The sequence below is a fragment of the Mobula birostris genome, unplaced genomic scaffold (genome assembly GCF_030028105.1).
Source record: "Mobula birostris isolate sMobBir1 unplaced genomic scaffold, sMobBir1.hap1 scaffold_823, whole genome shotgun sequence".
Lineage (NCBI taxonomy): Eukaryota > Metazoa > Chordata > Chondrichthyes > Myliobatiformes > Myliobatidae > Mobula > Mobula birostris.
Genome location: NW_027278540.1, coordinates 129,985 through 152,646, shown reverse-complemented (window position 1 = coordinate 152,646; position 22,662 = coordinate 129,985). Strand labels below are relative to the sequence as shown.

At 56.5% G+C, this 22,662-nt stretch overlaps 1 protein-coding gene across 3 annotated transcripts in view; it reads right to left on the bottom strand.

Moving 5' to 3' along the window:
• LOC140193758 (sodium/potassium-transporting ATPase subunit alpha-2) overlaps positions 1-22,662 on the bottom strand; it is a 56,142-nt gene that overhangs the window by 15,980 nt on the left and 17,500 nt on the right. For 2 of the 3 annotated variants that reach the window (XM_072250924.1, XM_072250926.1), the window contains exons 10-12: positions 14,608-14,776; positions 11,033-11,187; positions 10,145-10,268 (exon numbers count right to left, since the gene is read on the bottom strand). In XM_072250924.1, the coding sequence (XP_072107025.1) occupies positions 10,145-10,268; positions 11,033-11,187; positions 14,608-14,776 (448 nt within the window). The remainder of the gene's footprint in view (positions 1-10,144; positions 10,269-11,032; positions 11,188-14,607; positions 14,777-22,662) is intronic. The other variant, XM_072250927.1, reaches the window with a different exon arrangement.

Here is a 22,662-nt window from a genome sequence, read left to right as displayed (position 1 = left end):
CCTCGGGATCTCCAACACACTCACCGATCTGTCCATACACCATGTCAACACCCCCGTCCCGCGGGATCTCCAACACATTCACTGATCTGTCCGTACTCCATATCAACACCCCGTCCCTCGGGATCTCCAACACACTCACCGATCTGTCCGTACACCATGTCAACAGCCCGTCCCTCGGGTTCTCCAACACACTCACCGATCTGTCCGTACGCCGTGTCAACACCCCATTCCTCAGGTTCTCCAACACACTCACCGACCTGTCCGTACGCCGTGTGAACACCCCGTCCCTCGGGATCTCCAACACACTCACCGATCTGTCCGTACACTATGTCAACACCCCGTCCCTCGGGATCTCCAACACATTCACTGATCTGTCCGTACTCCATATCAACACCCCCGTCCCTCGGGATCTCCAACACACTCACCGACCTGTCCGTACGCCGTGTCAACACCCCGTCCCTCGGGATCTCCAACACACTCACCGATCTGTCCGTACACTATGTCAACACCCCGTCCCTCGGGATCTCCAACACATTCACTGATCTGTCCGTACTCCATATCAACACCCCGTCCCTCGGGATCTCCAACACACTCACCGACCTGTCCGTACGCCGTGTCAACACCCCGTCCCTCGGGATCTCCAACACACTCACCGATCTGTCCATACACCATGTCAACACCCATCCCTCGGGATCTCCAACACACTCACCGATCTGTCCATACACCATGTCAACACCCCGTCCCGCGGGATCTCCAACACACTCACCGATCTGTCCATACACCATGTCAACACCTGCCCCTCGGGATTTCCAACACACTCACCGATCTGTCCATACACCATGTCAACACCCCGTCCCTCGGGATCTCCAACACACTCACTGATCTGTCCGTACTCCATATCAACACCCCGTCCCTCAGGTTCTCCAACACACTCACCGATCTGTCCGTACGCCGTGTCAACACCCCATCCCTCAGGTTCTCCAACACACTCACCGACCTGTCCGTATGCCGTGTCAACACCCCGTCCCTCGGGATCTCCAACACACTCACCGATCTGTCCGTACACTATGTCAACACCCCGTCCCTTGGGTTCTCCAACACACTCACCGATCTGTCCATACGCCGTGTCAACACCTGCCCCTCGGGATCTCCAACACACTCACCGATCTGTCCATACACCATGTCAACACCTCGTCCCTCGGGATCTCCAACACACTCACCGATCTGTCCGTACGCCGTGTCAACACCCCGTCCCTCGGATCTCCAACACACTCACCGATCTGTCCATACACCATGTCAACACCCATCCCTCGGGATCTCCAACACACTCACCGATCTGTCCATACACCATGTCAACACCCCGTCCCTCGGGATCTCCAACACTCTCACCGATCTGTCCATACACCATGACAACACCCCGTCCCTCGGGATCTCCAACACACTCACTGATCTGTCCGTACTCCATATCAACACCCCGTCCCTCAGGTTCTCCAACACACTCACCGATCTGTCCGTACGCCGTGTCAACACCCCATCCCTCAGGTTCTCCAACACACTCACCGACCTGTCCGTTATGCCGTGTCAACACCCCGTCCCTCGGGATCTCCAACACACTCACCGATCTGTCCGTACACTATGTCAACACCCCGTCCCTTGGGTTCTCCAACACACTCACCGATCTGTCCATACGCCGTGTCAACACCTGCCCCTCGGGATCTCCAACCACACTCACCGATCTGTCCATACACCATGTCAACACCCCGTCCCTCGGGATCTCCAACACACTCACCGATCTGTCCATACACCATGTCAACACCTGCCCCTCGGGATCTCCAACACACTCACCGATCTGTCCATACACCATGTCAACACCCCGTCCCTCGGGATCTCCAACACACTCACCGATCTGTCCATACACCATGTCAACATCCCGTCCCGCGGGATCTCCAACACATTCACTGATCTGTCCGTACTCCATATCAACACCCCGTCCCTCGGGATCTCCAACACACTCACCGATCTGTCCGTACACCATGTCAACAGCCCGTCCCTCGGGTTCTCCAACACACTCACCGATCTGTCCGTACGCCGTGTCAACACCCCATTCCTCAGGTTCTCCAACACACTCACCGACCTGTCCGTACGCCGTGTGAACACCCCGTCCCTCGGGATCTCCAACACACTCACCGATCTGTCCGTACACTATGTCAACACCCCGTCCCTCGGGATCTCCAACACATTCACTGATCTGTCCGTACTCCATATCAACACCCCGTCCCTCGGGATCTCCAACACACTCACCGACCTGTCCGTACGCCGTGTCAACACCCCGTCCCTCGGGATCTCCAACACACTCACCGATCTGTCCGTACACTATGTCAACACCCCGTCCCTCGGGATCTCCAACACATTCACTGATCTGTCCGTACTCCATATCAACACCCCGTCCCTCGGGATCTCCAACACACTCACCGACCTGTCCGTACGCCGTGTCAACACCCCGTCCCTCGGGATCTCCAACACATTCACCGACCTGTCCGTACGCCGTGTCAACACCCCGTCCCTCGGGATCTCCAACACACTCACCGATCTGTCCATACACCATGTCAACACCCCGTCCCTCGGGATCTCCAACACACTCACCAATCTGTCCATACACCATGTCAACACCCCGTCCCTCGGGATCTCCAACACTCTCACCGATCTGTCCATACACCATGTCAACACCCCGTCCCTCGGGATCTCCAACACTCTCACCGATCTGTCCATACACCATGTCAACACCCCGTCCCTCGGGATCTCCAACACACTCACTGATCTGTCCGTACTCCATATCAACAACCCGTCCCTCGGGTTCTCCAACACACTCACCGATCTGTCCGTACGGCGTGTCAACACCCCGTCCCTCGGGATCTCCAACACACTCACCGATCTGTCCATACACCATGTCAACACCCATCCCTCGGGATCTCCAACACACTCACCGATCTGTCCATACACCATGTCAACACCCCGTCCCTCGGGATCTCCAACACTCTCACCGATCTGTCCATACACCATGTCAACACCCCGTCCCTCGGGATCTCCAACACTCTCACCGATCTGTCCATACACCATGTCAACACCCCGTCCCTCGGGATCTCCAACACACTCACCGATCTGTCCGTACGCCGTGTCAACACCCCGTCCCTCGGGATCTCCAACACTCTCACCGATCTGTCCATACACCATGTCAACACCTGCCCCTCGGGATCTCCAACACACTCACCGATCTGTCCATACACCATGTCAACACCTGCCCATCGGGATCTCCAACACACTCACCGATCTGTCCATACACCATGTCAACACCCATCCCTCGGGATCTCCAACACACTCACCGATCTGTCCATACACCATGTCAACACCCATCCCTCGGGATCTCCAACACACTCACCGATCTGTCCATACACCATGTCAACACCCCGTCCCTCGGGATCTCCAACACTCTCACTGATCTGTCCATACACCATGTCAACACCCCGTCCCTCGGGATCTCCAACACACTCACTGATCTGTCCGTACTCCATATCAACACCCCGTCTCTCGGGTTCTCCAACACACTCACCGATCTGTCCGTACGCCGTGTCAACACCCCATCCCTCAGGTTCTCCAACACACTCACCGATCTGTCCGTACGCCGTGTCAACACCCCATCCCTCAGGTTCTCCAACACACTCACCGACCTGTCCGTACGCCGTGTCAACACCCCGTCCCTCGGGATCTCCAACACACTCACCGATCTGTCCGTACACTATGTCAACACCCCGTCCCTTGGATTCTCCAACACACTCACCGATCTGTCCATACGCCGTGTCAACACCCCATCCCTCGGGATCTCCAACACACTCACCGATCTGTCCGTACGCCGTGTCAACACCCCGTCCCTCGGGATCTCCAACACACTCACCGATCTGTCCGTACGCCGTGTCAACACCCCGTCCCTCGGGATCTCCAACACACTCACCAATCTGTCCATACACCATGTCAACACCCCGTCCCTCGGGATCTCCAACACACTCACTGATCTGTCCGTACTCCATATCAACACCCCGTCCCTCGGGTTCTCCAACACACTCACCGATCTGTCCGTACGCCATGTCAACACCCCGTCCCTCGGGATCTCCAACACACTCACCGATCTGTCCATACACCATGTCAACACCCCGTCCCTCGGGATCTCCAACACACTCACCGATCTGTCCATACACCATGTCAACACCCATCCCTCGGGTTCTCCAACACACTCACCGATCTGTCCGTACGCCGTGTCAACACCCCATTCCTCGGGATCTCCAACACACTCACCGATCTGTCCATACACCATGTCAACACCCCGTCCCTCGGGATCTCCAACACACTCACCAATCTGTCCATACACCATGTCAACACCCCGTCTCTTGGGATCTCCAACACACTCACTGATCTGTCCGTACGCCGTGTCAACACCCCGTCCCTCGGGATCTCCAACACACTCACCGATCTGTCCGTACGCCATGTCAACACCTGCCCCTCGGGATCTCCAACACACTCACCGATCTGTCCATACACCATGTCAACACCCCGTCCCTCGGGATCTCCAACACACTCACCGATCTGTCCATACACCATGTCAACACCCCGTCCCTCGGGATCTCCAACACACTCACCAATCTGTCCATACACCATGTCAACACCCCGTCCCTCGGGATCTCCAACACACTCACTGATCTGTCCGTACGCCGTGTCAACACCCCATCCCTCGGGATCTCCAACACACTCACCGATCTGTCCGTACGCCGTGTCAACACCCCGTCCCTCGGGATCTCCAACACACTCACCGATCTGTCCGTACGCCATGTCAACACCCCGTCCCTCGGGTTCTCCAACACACTCACCGATCTGTCCATACACCATGTCAACACCTGCCCCTCGGGATCTCCAACACACTCACCGATCTGTCCATACACCATGTCAACACCTGCCCCTCGGGATTTCCAACACACTCACCGATCTGTCCATACACCATGTCAACACCCCGTCCCTCGGGATCTCCAACACACTCACTGATCTGTCCGTACTCCATATCAACACCCCGTCCCTCAGGTTCTCCAACACACTCACCGATCTGTCCGTACGCCGTGTCAACACCCCATCCCTCAGGTTCTCCAACACACTCACCGACCTGTCCGTATGCCGTGTCAACACCCCGTCCCTCGGGATCTCCAACACACTCACCGATCTGTCCGTACACTATGTCAACACCCCGTCCCTTGGGTTCTCCAACACACTCACCGATCTGTCCATATGCCGTGTCAACACCTGCCCCTCGGGATCTCCAACACACTCACCGATCTGTCCATACACCATGTCAACACCCCGTCCCTCGGGATCTCCAACACTCTCACCGATCTGTCCATACACCATGTCAACACCTCGTCCCTCGGGATCTCCAACACACTCACCGATCTGTCCGTACGCCGTGTCAACACCCCGTCCCTCGGGATCTCCAACACACTCACCGATCTGTCCATACACCATGTCAACACCCATCCCTCGGGATCTCCAACACTCTCACCGATCTGTCCATACACCATGACAACACCCCGTCCCTCGGGATCTCCAACACACTCACTGATCTGTCCATACTCCATATCAACACCCCGTCCCTCAGGTTCTCCAACACACTCACCGATCTGTCCGTACGCCGTGTCAACACCCCATCCCTCAGGTTCTCCAACACACTCACCGACCTGTCCGTATGCCGTGTCAACACCCCGTCCCTCGGGATCTCCAACACACTCACCGATCTGTCCGTACACTATGTCAACACCCCGTCCCTTGGGTTCTCCAACACACTCACCGATCTGTCCATACGCCGTGTCAACACCTGCCCCTCGGGATCTCCAACACACTCACCGATCTGTCCATACACCATGTCAACACCCCGTCCCTCGGGATCTCCAACACACTCACCGATCTGTCCATACACCATGTCAACACCTGCCCCTCGGGATCTCCAACACACTCACCGATCTGTCCATACACCATGTCAACACCCCGTCCCTCGGGATCTCCAACACACTCACCGATCTGTCCATACACCATGTCAACACCCCGTCCCGCGGGATCTCCAACACATTCACTGATCTGTCCGTACTCCATATCAACACCCCGTCCCTCGGGATCTCCAACACACTCACTGATCTGTCCGTACACCATGTCAACAGCCCGTCCCTCGGGTTCTCCAACACACTCACCGATCTGTCCGTACGCCGTGTCAACACCCCATTCCTCAGGTTCTCCAACACACTCACCGACCTGTCCGTACGCCGTGTGAACACCCCGTCCCTCGGGATCTCCAACACACTCACCGATCTGTCCGTACACTATGTCAACACCCCGTCCCTCGGGATCTCCAACACATTCACTGATCTGTCCGTACTCCATATCAACACCCCGTCCCTCGGGATCTCCAACACACTCACCGACCTGTCCGTACGCCGTGTCAACACCCCGTCCCTCGGGATCTCCAACACACTCACCGACCTGTCCGTACGCCGTGTCAACACCCCGTCCCTCGGGATCTCCAACACACTCACTGACCTGTCCGTACGCCGTGTCAACACCCCGTCCCTCGGGATCTCCAACACACTCACCAATCTGTCCATACACCATGTCAACACCCCGTCCCTCGGGATCTCCAACACACTCACCGATCTGTCCATACACCATGTCAACACCCCGTCCCTCGGGATCTCCAACACTCTCACCGATCTGTCCATACACCATGTCAACACCTCGTCCCTCGGGATCTCCAACACACTCACCGATCTGTCCGTACGCCGTGTCAACACCCCGTCCCTCGGGATCTCCAACACACTCACCGATCTGTCCATACACCATGTCAACACCCATCCCTCGGGATCTCCAACACACTCACCGATCTGTCCATACACCATGTCAACACCCCGTCCCTCGGGATCTCCAACACTCTCACCGATCTGTCCATACACCATGACAACACCCCGTCCCTCGGGATCTCCAACACACTCACTGATCTGTCCGTACTCCATATCAACACCCCGTCCCTCAGGTTCTCCAACACACTCACCGATCTGTCCGTACGCCGTGTCAACACCCCATCCCTCAGGTTCTCCAACACACTCACCGACCTGTCCGTATGCCGTGTCAACACCCCGTCCCTCGGGATCTCCAACACACTCACCGATCTGTCCGTACACTATGTCAACACCCCGTCCCTTGGGTTCTCCAACACACTCACCGATCTGTCCATACGCCGTGTCAACACCTGCCCCTCGGGATCTCCAACACACTCACCGATCTGTCCATACACCATGTCAACACCCCGTCCCTCGGGATCTCCAACACACTCACCGATCTGTCCATGCACCATGTCAACACCTGCCCCTCGGGTTCTCCAACACACTCACCGATCTGTCCGTACGCCGTGTCAACACCCCATCCCTCAGGTTCTCCAACACACTCACCGACCTGTCCGTACGCCGTGTGAACACCCCGTCCCTCGGGATCTCCAACACACTCACCGATCTGTCCGTACACTATGTCAACACCCCGTCCCTCGGGATCTCCAACACATTCACTGATCTGTCCGTACTCCATATCAACACCCCGTCCCTCGGGATCTCCAACACACTCACCGACCTGTCCGTACGCCGTGTCAACACCCCGTCCCTCGGGATCTCCAACACACTCACCGACCTGTCCGTACGCCGTGTCAACACCCCGTCCCTCGGGATCTCCAACACACTCACCGATCTGTCCATACACCATGTCAACACCCCGTCCCTCGGGATCTCCAACACACTCACCAATCTGTCCATACACCATGTCAACACCCCGTCCCTCGGGATCTCCAACACTCTCACCGATCTGTCCATACATCATGTCAACACCCCGTCCCTCGGGATCTCCAACACTCTCACCGATCTGTCCATACACCATGTCAACACCCCGTCCCTCGGGATCTCCAACACACTCACTGATCTGTCCGTACTCCATATCAACAACCCGTCCTTCGGGTTCTCCAACACACTCACCGATCTGTCCGTACGGCGTGTCAACACCCCGTCCCTCGGGATCTCCAACACACTCACCGATCTGTCCATACACCATGTCAACACCCATCCCTCGGGATCTCCAACACTCTCACCGATCTGTCCATACACCATGTCAACACCCCGTCCCTCGGGATCTCCAACACTCTCACCGATCTGTCCATACACCATGTCAACACCCCGTCCCTCGGGATCTCCAACACTCTCACCGATCTGTCCATACACCATGTCAACACCCCGTCCCTCGGGATCTCCAACACACTCACTGATCTGTCCGTACTCCATATCAACACCCCGTCCCTCGGGTTCTCCAACACACTCACCGATCTGTCCGTACGCCGTGTCAACACCCCATCCCTCAGGTTCTCCAACACACTCACCGACCTGTCCGTACGCCGTGTCAACACCCCGTCCCTCGGGATCTGCAACACACTCACCGATCTGTCCGTACACTATGTCAACACCTCATCCCTTGGGTTCTCCAACACACTCACCGATCTGTCCATACGCCGTGTCAACACCTGCCCCTCGGGATCTCCAACACACTCACTGATCTGTCCATACACCATGTCAACACCCCGTCCCTCGGGATCTCCAACACACTCACCGATCTGTCCATACAGCATGTCAACACCTGCCCCTCAGGATCTCCAACACACTCACCGATCTGTCCATACACCATGTCAACACCTGCCCCTCGGGATCTCCAACACACTCACCGATCTGTCCATACACCATGTCAACACCCCGTCCCTCGGGATCTCCAACACACTCACCGATCTGTCCATACACCATGTCAACACCCCGTCCCTCGGGATCTCCAACACATTCACTGATCTGTCCGTACTCCATATCAACACCCCGTCCCTCAGGATCTCCAACACACTCACCGATCTGTCCGTACACCATGTCAACACCCCGTCCCTCGGGTTCTCCAACACACTCACCGATCTGTCCGTACGCCGTGTCAACACCCCGTCCCTCTGGATCTCCAACACACTCACCGACCTGTCCATACACCATGTCAACAACCCGTCCCTCGGGATCTCCAACACACTCACCGATCTGTCCATACACCATGTCAACACCCCGTCCCTCGGGATCTGCAACACTCTCACCGATCTGTCCATACACCATGTCAACACCCCGTCCCTCGGGATCTCCAACACACTCACTGATCTGTCCGTACTCCATATCAACACCCCGTCCCTCGGGTTCTCCAACACACTCACCGACCTGTCCGTACGCCGTGTCAACACCCCGTCCCTCGGGATCTGCAACACACTCACCGATCTGTCCGTACACTATGTCAACACCTCATCCCTTGGGTTCTCCAACACACTCACCGATCTGTCCATACGCCGTGTCAACACCTGCCCCTCGGGATCTCCAACACACTCACTGATCTGTCCATACACCATGTCAACACCCCGTCCCTCGGGATCTCCAACACACTCACCGATCTGTCCATACACCATGTCAACACCTGCCCCTCAGGATCTCCAACACACTCACCGATCTGTCCATACACCATGTCAACACCTGCCCCTCGGGATCTCCAACACACTCACCGATCTGTCCATACACCATGTCAACACCCCGTCCCTCGGGATCTCCAACACACTCACCGATCTGTCCATACACCATGTCAACACCCCGTCCCTCGGGATCTCCAACACATTCACTGATCTGTCCGTACTCCATATCAACACCCCGTCCCTCAGGATCTCCAACACACTCACCGATCTGTCCGTACACCATGTCAACACCCCGTCCCTCGGGTTCTCCAACACACTCACCGATCTGTCCGTACGCCGTGTCAACACCCCGTCCCTCGGGATCTCCAACACACTCACCGACCTGTCCATACACCATGTCAACAACCCGTCCCTCGGGATCTCCAACACACTCACCGATCTGTCCATACACCATGTCAACACCCCGTCCCTCGGGATCTGCAACACACTCACCGATCTGTCCATACACCATGTCAACACCCCGTCCCTCGGGATCTCCAACTCACTCACCGATCTGTCCGTACGCCATGCTGATCAGTTTTTCGTTGACCAACTTGTCGGTTTTTGGGTTTCGGGGTTGCCTCTTCATGATATCGCTCTCTGCTGCCTCATAGGCCAAAGAGATTGCAGGGACCTTCAGAAAGGATAATGGTTTTCAGTGACGCTCCAACTCACAGTCAACGACTCCGTGATCCTGAAAACCAGCCCTCTAATCCCAGCGTGTTCCTCTGGCCAGATCATTTATCTCACCGCCCTCCATCTGATTGTCCAGTCCTGTCACATTCTCCTCTTTCCCACCAACCACAAGACGCATCATAGAAGGAAAATTAGGCTATTCGGTATCCAGTCTGCTCTGCCATTCCATCATGGCTGTTTTTTTATGCCCCTCAACTCCATTCTCCTGCCTTCTCTGTATAAACTCTGGCGCGTTGACTAATCAAGAAGCTATCAACCTCCGCTTCAAATAAACTCAATGTCCAACAGCTGCCTGTGGCAATGAATTCCACAGATTCACCACCCTCTGGCAAAGGAAATTCCTCCTCATCTCTTCCAATTGTATGTCTCTCTATTCTGAGGCTGTGTCCTCTGGTCCTAGACTCCCCACTATAGGAAACATCCTCTCCACATCCACTCTGTCTGTGTCCCTCTGGTCCTAGACTCCCCCACTATAGGAAACATCCTCTCCATATCCACTCTGTCTGTGTCCTCTGGTCCTAGACTTCCCACTATAGGAAACATCCTCTCCACATCCACTCTGTCTTGGAGCAGATCACACCTCCACCTTTCCCCTCCCTTCAACCCCCATTTAACAGTTCTCTTTCATCGCACTGTCCCTTGCCATCTCTCTTCATAGTCTCTGTGCCCTGACAGCCCATGGCCTCCAGGCTCAGCCCTCACCATGTCAGTCCCCAGGTCGATGCAGAGGATGGTTACGGTGCCGAGGGGTAGGGGAATGTTGGCCACGATGAACAGCAGGAAGGGAGTGATCTCAGGGATGTTGCTGGTCAGAGTGTATGCAATAGACTTCTTCAGGTTGTCAAAGATGAGTCGGCCTGCGGGGCGGGAATGAGAGGGTGAAGGTCCTGTCCCTGAACTCTCTCTCACACACGCACCACTCTGGTCCCTCCTCTACTCGCCCAACCACCAACTACCCATTCCTCACCCCCCTCCCACCCTCTTCCCTTCCTCACTCACCACACACCCTCTTCCCCCTTCCTCCCAACTCCCACACTCTTTCCCCTTCCTCCCACCTCACACCCTCTTCTCCTTCCTCCCACCACACACCCTCTTCCCCTTCCTCCTACCTCACACCCTCTTCCATTTCCTCCCACCTCCCACCCTCTTCCCTTCCTCACTCACCACCCACCCTCTTTCCCCTTCCTCCCACCTCACACCCTCTTCTCCTTCCTCCCACCACACACCCTCTACCCCTTCATCCCACCTCACACCCTCTTCCATTTCCTCCCACCTCCCACCCTCTTCCCTTCCTCACTCACCACCCACCCTCTTTCCCCTTCCTCCCAACTCCCACACTCTTTCCCCTTCCTCCCACCTCACACCCTCTTCTCCTTCCTCCCACCACACACCCTCTACCCCTTCATCCCACCTCACACCCTCTTCCCCTTCCTCACACCTCCCACCCACTTCCCCTTCCTCACTCACCTGCCACCCATTTCCCCTTCCACCCACCTCACACCCTCTTCTCCTTCCTCACCCTCCTCCCACCCCCTACCCCTTCCTCCCACCTCCCACCCTCTTCCCCTCCTCACTCACATCCCATCCTCTTCCCCTTCCTCCCTCCTCACACCCTCTTCCCCTTCCTCACCCAGCTCCCACCCTCTTCCACTTCCTCCCACCCTCTTCCCCTTCCTCCCACCTCCTAACCTCTCCCCTTCCTCACACCTCGCACCCTCTTCCCCTTCCTCCCACCTCCTAACCTCTCCCCTTCCTCACACCTCGCACCCTCTTCCCCTTCCTCCCACCAACCACCCTCCTTCCCTTCCTGCCACTTCCCACTCTCTTCCCCTTCCTCACTCACCTCCACTCTCTTCCCCTTCCTCACTCACCTCCACTCTCTTCCCCTTCCTCACTTACCTACCACCCGTTTCCCCTTCCTCACATCTCACACCCTCTTCTCCTTCCTCACTCACCTGCCACCCTCTTCCTCTTCCTCCCACCAACCACCCTCCTCCCCTTTCTCCCACCTCCCACCCTCTTCCCCTTCCTCACCCACCTCCCACCCTTATCCCCTTCCTCACACCTCCTACCCTCTTCCCCTCTTCACTCATCTCCCACCCTCTTCCCCTTCCTCACCCACCTCCCACCCTCTTCCCCTTCCTCACACCTCCCACGCTCATCCCCTTCCTCACACCTCCCACCCTCATCCCCTTCCTCACACCTCACACCCTCTTCCCCTCCTCACTCACATCCCATCCTCTTCCCCTTCCTCCCTCCTCACACCCTCTTCCCCTTCCTTACTCACCTCCCACCCTCTTCCATTTCCTCACACCTCCTACCCTCTTCCCCTCTTCACTCATCTCCCACCCTCTTCCCCTTCCTCACTCACCTCCCACCCTCTTCCCCTTCCTCACACCTCACACCCTGTTCCCCTTCCTCACACCTCACACCCTCTTCCCCTTCCTCACTCACCACCCACCCTCTTCCCCTTCCTCACTCACCTCCCACCCTCTTCCCCTTCCTCACACCTCACACCCTCTTCCCCTTCCTCACTCACCACCCACCCTCTTCCCCTTCCTCACTCACCACCCACCCTCTTCCCCTTCCTCACTCACCACCCACCCTCTTCCCCTTCCTCACCCACCTCCCACCTTCCAACCTCTCCCCTTCCTCACTCACCTCCCACCCTCTTCCCCTTCCTCACCCACCTCCCACCCTCTTCCCCTTCCTCACTCACCTCCCACCCTCTTCCACTTCCTCACCCACTGCCCACCCTCTTCCCCTTCCTCTCACCTCCCACCCTGTTCCCCTTCCTCACACCTCACACCCTCTTCCCCTTCCTCACTCACCACCCACCCTCTTCCCCTTCCTCACCCACCTCCCACCTTCCAACCTCTCCCCTTCCTCACTCACCTCCCACCCTCTTCCCCTTCCTCACTCACCACCCACCCTCTTCCCCTTCCTCACCCACCTCCCACCTTCCAACCTCTCCCCTTCCTCACTCACCTCCCACCCTCTTCCCCTTCCTCCCACCTCCCACCCTCTTCCCCTTCCTCACATCTCACACTCTCTTCCCCTTCCTCACCCACTGCCCACCCTCTTCCGCTTCTTCACACCTCACACTCTCTTCCCCTTCCTCACACCCTCTTCCCCTTTCTCCCACCTCACACCCTCTTCCCCTCCTCACTCACATCCCATCCTCTTCCCCTTCCTCCCTCCTCACACCCTCTTCCCCTTCCTCATTCACCACCCACCCTCTTCCCCTTCCTCACACCACCTACCCTCTTCCCCTTCCTCACTCACCACCCACCTTCCAACCTCTCCCCTTCCTCACTCACCTCCCACCCTCTTCCCCTTCTTCACTCACCTCCCACCCTCTTCCCTTTCCTCCCTCCTCACACCCTCTTCCCCTTCCTCATTCACCACCCACCCTCTTCCCCTTCCTCACACCACCTACCCTCTTCCCCTTCCTCACTCACCACCCACCTTCCAACCTCTCCCCTTCCTCACTCACCTCCCACCCTCTTCCCCTTCTTCACTCACCTCCCACCCTCTTCCCTTTCCTCCCACCTCACACCCTCTTCCCCTTCCTCACTCACCACCCACCCTCTTCCCCTTCCTTACCCACCTCACACCCTCTTCCCCTTCCTCACTCACCACCCACCCTCTTCCCCTTCCTCACACCACCTACCCTCTTCCCCTTCCTGACCCACCTCCCACCTTCCAACCTCTCCCCTTCCTCACCCACCTCCCACCCTCTTCCACTTGCTCACTCACCTCCCACCCTCTTCCCCTTCCTCACTCACCACCCACCCTCTTCCCCTTCCTCACCCACCTCCCACCCTCTTCCCCTTCCTCACTCACATCCCACCCTCTTCCCCTTCTCACTCCTCACACCCTCTTCCCCTTCCTTACCCACCTCCCACTCTCTTCCCCTTCTCACTCCTCCCAACCTCCTCTCTCCATCTCCCCTCCCTCTCCCTCAGATTACACTCGGATCCTCTACCATTCCTTCTGCACTTCCCCTTGTTCCCTTCCCTCCACAACCTTCTCCCTTCCTCTCTTCCCCTCCCACTCCTCGTCTATGCACCTGCTCCTCATCTCCTCTCCTCCCCTACTCTCCTACAGCTCACCTCTCCTTCCCCCTCTCCTCGGTCCTGCTCACACAGCCCTCCCTCCTCACCTCTTACCCTCATACCTCCTCCTCTTCTACCACATCCCTTCACAGCCCTTTCTCTCCCCTCTCCTGCCCCCACAGGGCCCCCCACCCACCTCTTATGTGCCCTCTCCCTCACCCTCTTCCACGCCTGTGACAATGGAAGCGAAGTTGTCGTCCAACAGGATCATGTCGGCCGCCTGCTTGGAGACATCTGAGCCCGAGATCCCCATAGCAACACCGATGTCGGCCTTCTTCAGGGCAGGTGAGTCATTGACACCGTCGCCCGTCACTGCCACAATGGCTCCCTGTAGGTGGATGGTGGGATGTAACTAGCATCCGCAGAGAAAGCACCCCTCCCGTCATGGAGCTGGGGGACTTAATTCTTAGATTAGACTGATTAATTGATATTTTCTTCACAGTTTAACAATTCAGTTAACGGCTTATATTTTATTTAATTACTCTACACAAGTAACTACCAAGTGTTTCGTAGTGGTCACAATGTTCAATGCAGCCCCATGTGGTTATGTTGGTATAACTCTGGAAAGTTCCAGAAGCTTCTCAGTACTGCATTAATTGAATCAGGGCTTTCTCATTACTTAACTCTTTCCTACAAATGTAAATTTAATTTTCCGTATCTATGGATATAAGAATAGCTGACAAGGCAGCACCGTCTTAATCTTAGTCTTTTAGCATCTCAGTCTCTTTGTCTTTAAGCCTTCTGCTATGAGCTTCTGTTCCTGAGCAACACACACAGAATGCTGGAGGAACTCAGCAGGCCAGGCAGCATCGATGGGAAAAAGTACAGTCGATGTTTCAGGCCAAAACCCTTCCGCAGGACTGGAGTTAAAAAAGCTGGGGAGTAGATTTAAAAGGTTGAGGGAGTGTAGAGAGAAGCGGCAGGTGATAGGTGAAAACTGGAGGGGGAGGGATGAAGTAAAGATTGGAAAGTTGATTGATGGAAGAGATAGAAGACGATGGAAGAAAGAAAAAGGGGGAGGAGCACCGGAGGGAGGCGATGGGGACGGACAGGCAAGGGGATCAGTTGAGAGAGGAAAAAGGGGATGGGAAATGGTGAACTTCGGGGGGCGGCATTACAGGGAGTTTGAGGAATCGATCTTCATGCATTGAGGAATTGAGAGATGGGGACAGTGTTTTTACAACTTAATAGGGTGGGAATCTTTTCCTCGATGCTGTCAGACCTGCTGAGTTCCACCAGCATATTGCTCTTGATTTCCAGCTTCAGCAGAATCGATCGTTTGTAATAATCCTAATATCTCCACGCATTTTCATCAGTCCACACAGCCACCCCACTGCTGAGCCAGAGAACCGGGTTCAATCCCAGCCTCTGCTCCTGCCTGTGTGGAGGTTGTATGTTTGCCCTGTGACGGTGTGCGTCTCGACACACAGATCACAGAATTGTACGTTGTGGCTGTATTGCCTGGTGTATTTCACCCGATTGTACATGGTGCTCCCAGTGTGGTCTGACCCAGGGATACGGAGACAGAACTATACACGGTGTTCCTGGTGTGGTCTGACCCAGGGATACGGAGACAGAACTGTACACAGTGCTCTCGGTGTGGTCTGACCCAGGGATATGGAGACAGGACTGTACAGGGTGCTCCCGGTGTGGTCTGACCCAGGGATATGGAGATGGGAACTGTACACAGTGCTCCTGGTGTGGTCTGACCCAGGGATTTGGAGATGGGAACTGTACACGGTGCTCCTGGTGTGGTCTGACCCAGGGATACGGAGACAGAACTGTACACAGTGCTCCCGGTGTGGTCTGACCCAGGGGTACGGAGACAGAACTGTACACAGTGCTCCCGGTGTGGTCTGACCCAGGGATATGGAGACAGAACTGTACAGGGTGCTCCTGGTGTGGGTCTGACCCAGGGGTACGGAGACAGAACTGTACACAGTGCTCCCGGTGTGGTCTGACCCAGGGATACGGAGACAGAACTGTACAGGGTGCTCCCGGTGCGGGTCTAACCCAGGGATATGGAGACTGGAACTGTACACTGTGCTCCCGGTGTGGTCTGACCCAGGGATTTGGAGATGGGAACTGTACACGGTGCTCCTGGTGTGGTCTGACCCAGGGATTTGGAGATGGGAACTGTACACGGTGCTCCTGGTGTGGTCTGACCCAGGGATACGGAGACAGAACTGTACACAGTGCTCCCGGTGTGGTCTGACCCAGGGATACGGAGACAGAACTGTACACGGTGTTCCTGGTGCGGGTCTAACCCAGGGATACGGAGACAGAACTGTACACTGTGCTCCCGGTGTGGTCTGACCCAGGGATGTGGAGACAGAACTGTACAAGGTGCTCCCGGTGTGGGTCTGACCCAGGGATTTGGAGATGGGAACTGTACACGGGGCTCCTGGTGTGGGTCTGACCCAGGGATATGGCGATGGGAACTGTACACGGTGCTCCTGGTGTGGTCTGACCCAGGGACTTGGAGATGGGAACTGTACACGGTGCTCTGGTGTGGTCTGACTCAGGGATTTGGAGATGGGAACTGTACACGGTGCTCCTGGTGTGGTCTGACCCAGGGATATGGAGACAGAACTGTACAGGGTGCTCCTGGTGTGGGTCTGACCCAGGGATACGGAACAGAACTGTACAGGGTGCTCCTGGTGTGGTCTGACCCAGGGATAGGGAGACAGAACTGTACACATTGCTCCCGGTGTGGTCTGACCCAGGGATATGGAGACAGAACTGTACAGGGTGCTCCTGGTGTGTGTCTGACCCAGGGATACGGAGACAGAACTGTACGGGGTGCTCTTGGTGTGGGTCTGACCCAGGGATATGGAGACAGAACTGTACACAGTGCTCCCAGTGTGGTCTGACCCAGGGATATGGAGACAGAACTGTACACGGTGTTCCTGGTGTGAGTCTGACCCAGGGATACGGAGACAGAACTGTACACAGTGTTCCCGGTGTGGGTCTGACCCAGGGATACGGAGACTGGAACTGTACACAGTGTTCCCGGTGTGGGTCTGACCCAGGGATACGGAGACAAAACTGTACACGGTGCTCCTGGTGTGGTCTGACCCAGGGACTTGGAGATGGGAACTGTACACGGTGCTCCTGGTGTGGTCTGACCCAGGGATACGGAGACAGAACTGTACATGGTGCTCCTGGTGTGGTCTGACCCAGGGATAGGGAGACAGAACTGTACACGGTGCTCCCGGTGTGGTCTGACCCAGGGATATGGAGACAGAACTGTACAGGGTGCTCCTGGTGTGGGTCTGACCCAGGGATACGGAACAGAACTGTACAGGGTGCTCCTGGTGTGGTCTGACCCAGGGATAGGGAGACAGAACTGTACACATTGCTCCCGGTGTGGTCTGACCCAGGGATATGGAGACAGAACTGTACAGGGTGCTCCTGGTGTGTGTCTGACCCAGGGATACGGAGACAGAACTGTACGGGGTGCTCTTGGTGTGGGTCTGACCCAGGGATATGGAGACAGAACTGTACACAGTGCTCCCAGTGTGGTCTGACCCAGGGATATGGAGACAGAACTGTACACGGTGTTCCTGGTGTGAGTCTGACCCAGGGATACGGAGACAGAACTGTACACAGTGTTCCCGGTGTGGGTCTGACCCAGGGATACGGAGACTGGAACTGTACACAGTGTTCCCGGTGTGGGTCTGACCCAGGGATACGGAGACAAAACTGTACACGGTGCTCCTGGTGTGGTCTGACCCAGGGACTTGGAGATGGGAACTGTACACGGTGCTCCCGGTGTGGTCTGACCCAGGGATATGGAGACAGAACTGTACAGGGTGCTCCTGGTGTGGGTCTGACCCAGGGATACGGAGATAGAACTGTACACAGTGCTCCCGGTGTGGTCTGACCCAGGGATACGGAGACAGAACTGTACAGGGTGCTCCTGGTGCGGGTCTAACCCAGGGATACGGAGACAGAACTATACACGGTGCTCCTGGTGTGGTCTGACCCAGGGATACGGAGACAGAACTGTACACAGTGCTCTCGGTGTGGTCTGACCCAGGGATACGGAGACAGAACTGTACACGGTGCTCCCGGTGTGGGTCTGACCCAGGGATACGGAGACAGAACTATACACGGTGCTCCTGGTGTGGTCTGACCCAGGGATTTGGAGATGGGAACTGTACACGGTGCTCCTGGTGTGGTCTGACCCAGGGATAGGGAGACAGAACTGTACACATTGCTCCCGGTGTGGTCTGACCCAGGGATATGGAGACAGAACTGTACAGGGTGCTCCTGGTGTGTGTCTGACCCAGGGATACGGAGACAGAACTGTACGGGGTGCTCTTGGTGTGGGTCTGACCCAGGGATATGGAGACAGAACTGTACACAGTGCTCCCAGTGTGGTCTGACCCAGGGATATGGAGACAGAACTGTACAGGGTGCTCCTGGTGTGTGTCTGACCCAGGGATTTGGAGATGGGAACTGTACACGGTGCTCCTGGTGTGGTCTGACCCAGGGATACGGAGACAGAACTGTACATGGTGCTCCTGGTGTGGTCTGACCCAGGGATAGGGAGACAGAACTGTACACGGTGCTCCCGGTGTGGTCTGACCCAGGGATATGGAGACAGAACTGTACAGGGTGCTCCTGGTGTGGTCTGACCCAGGGATAGGGAGACAGAACTGTACACATTGCTCCCGGTGTGGTCTGACCCAGGGATATGGAGACAGAACTGTACAGGGTGCTCCTGGTGTGTGTCTGACCCAGGGATACGGAGACAGAACTGTACGGGGTGCTCTTGGTGTGGGTCTGACCCAGGGATATGGAGACAGAACTGTACACAGTGCTCCCAGTGTGGTCTGACCCAGGGATATGGAGACAGAACTGTACACGGTGTTCCTGGTGTGAGTCTGACCCAGGGATACGGAGACAGAACTGTACACAGTGTTCCCGGTGTGGGTCTGACCCAGGGATACGGAGACTGGAACTGTACACAGTGTTCCCGGTGTGGGTCTGACCCAGGGATACGGAGACAAAACTGTACACGGTGCTCCTGGTGTGGTCTGACCCAGGGACTTGGAGATGGGAACTGTACACGGTGCTCCCGGTGTGGTCTGACCCAGGGATATGGAGACAGAACTGTACAGGGTGCTCCTGGTGTGGGTCTGACCCAGGGATACGGAGATAGAACTGTACACAGTGCTCCCGGTGTGGTCTGACCCAGGGATATGGAGACAGAACTGTACAGGGTGCTCCTGGTGTGTGTCTGACCCAGGGGTACGGAGACAGAACTGTACACAGTGCTCCCGGTGTGGTCTGACCCAGGGATACGGAGACAGAACTGTACAGGGTGCTCCTGGTGCGGGTCTAACCCAGGGATACGGAGACAGAACTGTACACTGTGCTCCCGGTGTGGTCTGACCCAGGGATGTGGAGACAGAACTGTACAAGGTGCTCCCGGTATGAGTCTGACCCAGGGATACGGAGACAGAACTATACACGGTGCTCCTGGTGTGGTCTGACCCAGGGATACGGAGACAGAACTGTACACAGTGCTCTCGGTGTGGTCTGACCCAGGGATACGGAGACAGAACTGTACACGGTGCTCCCGGTGTGGGTCTGACCCAGGGATTTGGAGATGGGAACTGTACACGGGGCTCCTGGTGTGGGTCTGACCCAGGGATATGGCGATGGGAACTGTACACGGTGCTCCTGGTGTGGTCTGACCCAGGGACTTGGAGATGGGAACTGTACACGGTGCTCCTGGTGTGGTCTGACCCAGGGACTTGGAGATGGGAACTGTACAGGGTGCTCCTGGTGTGGGTTTGACCCAGGGATTTGGAGATGGGAACTGTACACGGTGCTCCCGCTGTGGTCTGACCCAGGGATATGGAGACAGAACTGTACAGGGTGCTCCTGGTGTGGGTCTGACCCAGGGATACGGAACAGAACTGTACAGGGTGCTCCTGGTGTGGTCTGACCCAGGGATAGGGAGACAGAACTGTACACATTGCTCCCGGTGTGGTCTGACCCAGGGATATGGAGACAGAACTGTACAGGGTGCTCCTGGTGTGTGTCTGACCCAGGGATACGGAGACAGAACTGTACGGGGTGCTCTTGGTGTGGGTCTGACCCAGGGATATGGAGACAGAACTGTACACAGTGCTCCCAGTGTGGTCTGACCCAGGGATATGGAGACAGAACTGTACAGGGTGCTCCTGGTGTGTGTCTGACCCAGGGATTTGGAGATGGGAACTGTACACGGTGCTCCTGGTGTGGTCTGACCCAGGGATACGGAGACAGAACTGTACATGGTGCTCCTGGTGTGGTCTGACCCAGGGATAGGGAGACAGAACTGTACACGGTGCTCCCGGTGTGGTCTGACCCAGGGATATGGAGACAGAACTGTACAGGGTGCTCCTGGTGTGGGTCTGACCCAGGGATACGGAACAGAACTGTACAGGGTGCTCCTGGTGTGGTCTGACCCAGGGATAGGGAGACAGAACTGTACACATTGCTCCCGGTGTGGTCTGACCCAGGGATATGGAGACAGAACTGTACAGGGTGCTCCTGGTGTGTGTCTGACCCAGGGATACGGAGACAGAACTGTACGGGGTGCTCTTGGTGTGGGTCTGACCCAGGGATATGGAGACAGAACTGTACACAGTGCTCCCAGTGTGGTCTGACCCAGGGATATGGAGACAGAACTGTACACGGTGTTCCTGGTGTGAGTCTGACCCAGGGATACGGAGACAGAACTGTACACAGTGTTCCCGGTGTGGGTCTGACCCAGGGATACGGAGACTGGAACTGTACACAGTGTTCCCGGTGTGGGTCTGACCCAGGGATACGGAGACAAAACTGTACACGGTGCTCCTGGTGTGGTCTGACCCAGGGACTTGGAGATGGGAACTGTACACGGTGCTCCCGGTGTGGTCTGACCCAGGGATATGGAGACAGAACTGTACAGGGTGCTCCTGGTGTGGGTCTGACCCAGGGATACGGAGATAGAACTGTACACAGTGCTCCCGGTGTGGTCTGACCCAGGGATACGAAGACAGAACTGTACACGGTGCTCCCGGTGTGGTCTGACCCAGGGATATGGAGACAGAACTGTACAGGGTGCTCCTGGTGTGTGTCTGACCCAGGGGTACGGAGACAGAACTGTACACAGTGCTCCCGGTGTGGTCTGACCCAGGGATACGGAGACAGAACTGTACAGGGTGCTCCTGGTGCGGGTCTAACCCAGGGATACGGAGACAGAACTATACACGGTGCTCCTGGTGTGGTCTGACCCAGGGATACGGAGACAGAACTATACACGGTGCTCCTGGTGTGGTCTGACCCAGGGATACGGAGACAGAACTGTACACAGTGCTCTCGGTGTGGTCTGACCCAGGGATACGGAGACAGAACTGTACACGGTGCTCCCGGTGTGGGTCTGACCCAGGGATACGGAGACAGAACTATACACGGTGCTCCTGGTGTGGTCTGACCCAGGGATTTGGAGATGGGAACTGTACACGGGGCTCCTGGTGTGGGTCTGACCCAGGGATATGGCGATGGGAACTGTACACGGTGCTCCTGGTGTGGTCTGACCCAGGGACTTGGAGATGGGAACTGTACACGGTGCTCCTGGTGTGGTCTGACCCAGGGACTTGGAGATGGGAACTGTACAGGGTGCTCCTGGTGTGGGTTTGACCCAGGGATTTGGAGATGGGAACTGTACACGGTGCTCCCGCTGTGGTCTGACCCAGGGATATGGAGACAGAACTGTACAGGGTGCTCCTGGTGTGGGTCTGACCCAGGGATACGGAACAGAACTGTACAGGGTGCTCCTGGTGTGGTCTGACCCAGGGATAGGGAGACAGAACTGTACACATTGCTCCCGGTGTGGTCTGACCCAGGGATATGGAGACAGAACTGTACAGGGTGCTCCTGGTGTGTGTCTGACCCAGGGATACGGAGACAGAACTGTACGGGGTGCTCTTGGTGTGGGTCTGACCCAGGGATATGGAGACAGAACTGTACACAGTGCTCCCAGTGTGGTCTGACCCAGGGATATGGAGACAGAACTGTACACGGTGTTCCTGGTGTGGGTCTGACCCAGGGATATGGCGATGGGAACTGTACACGGTGCTCTGGTGTGGTTTGACCCAGGGATTTGGAGATGGGAACTGTACACGGTGCTCCTGGTGTGGTCTGACCCAGGGATATGGCAATGGGAACTGT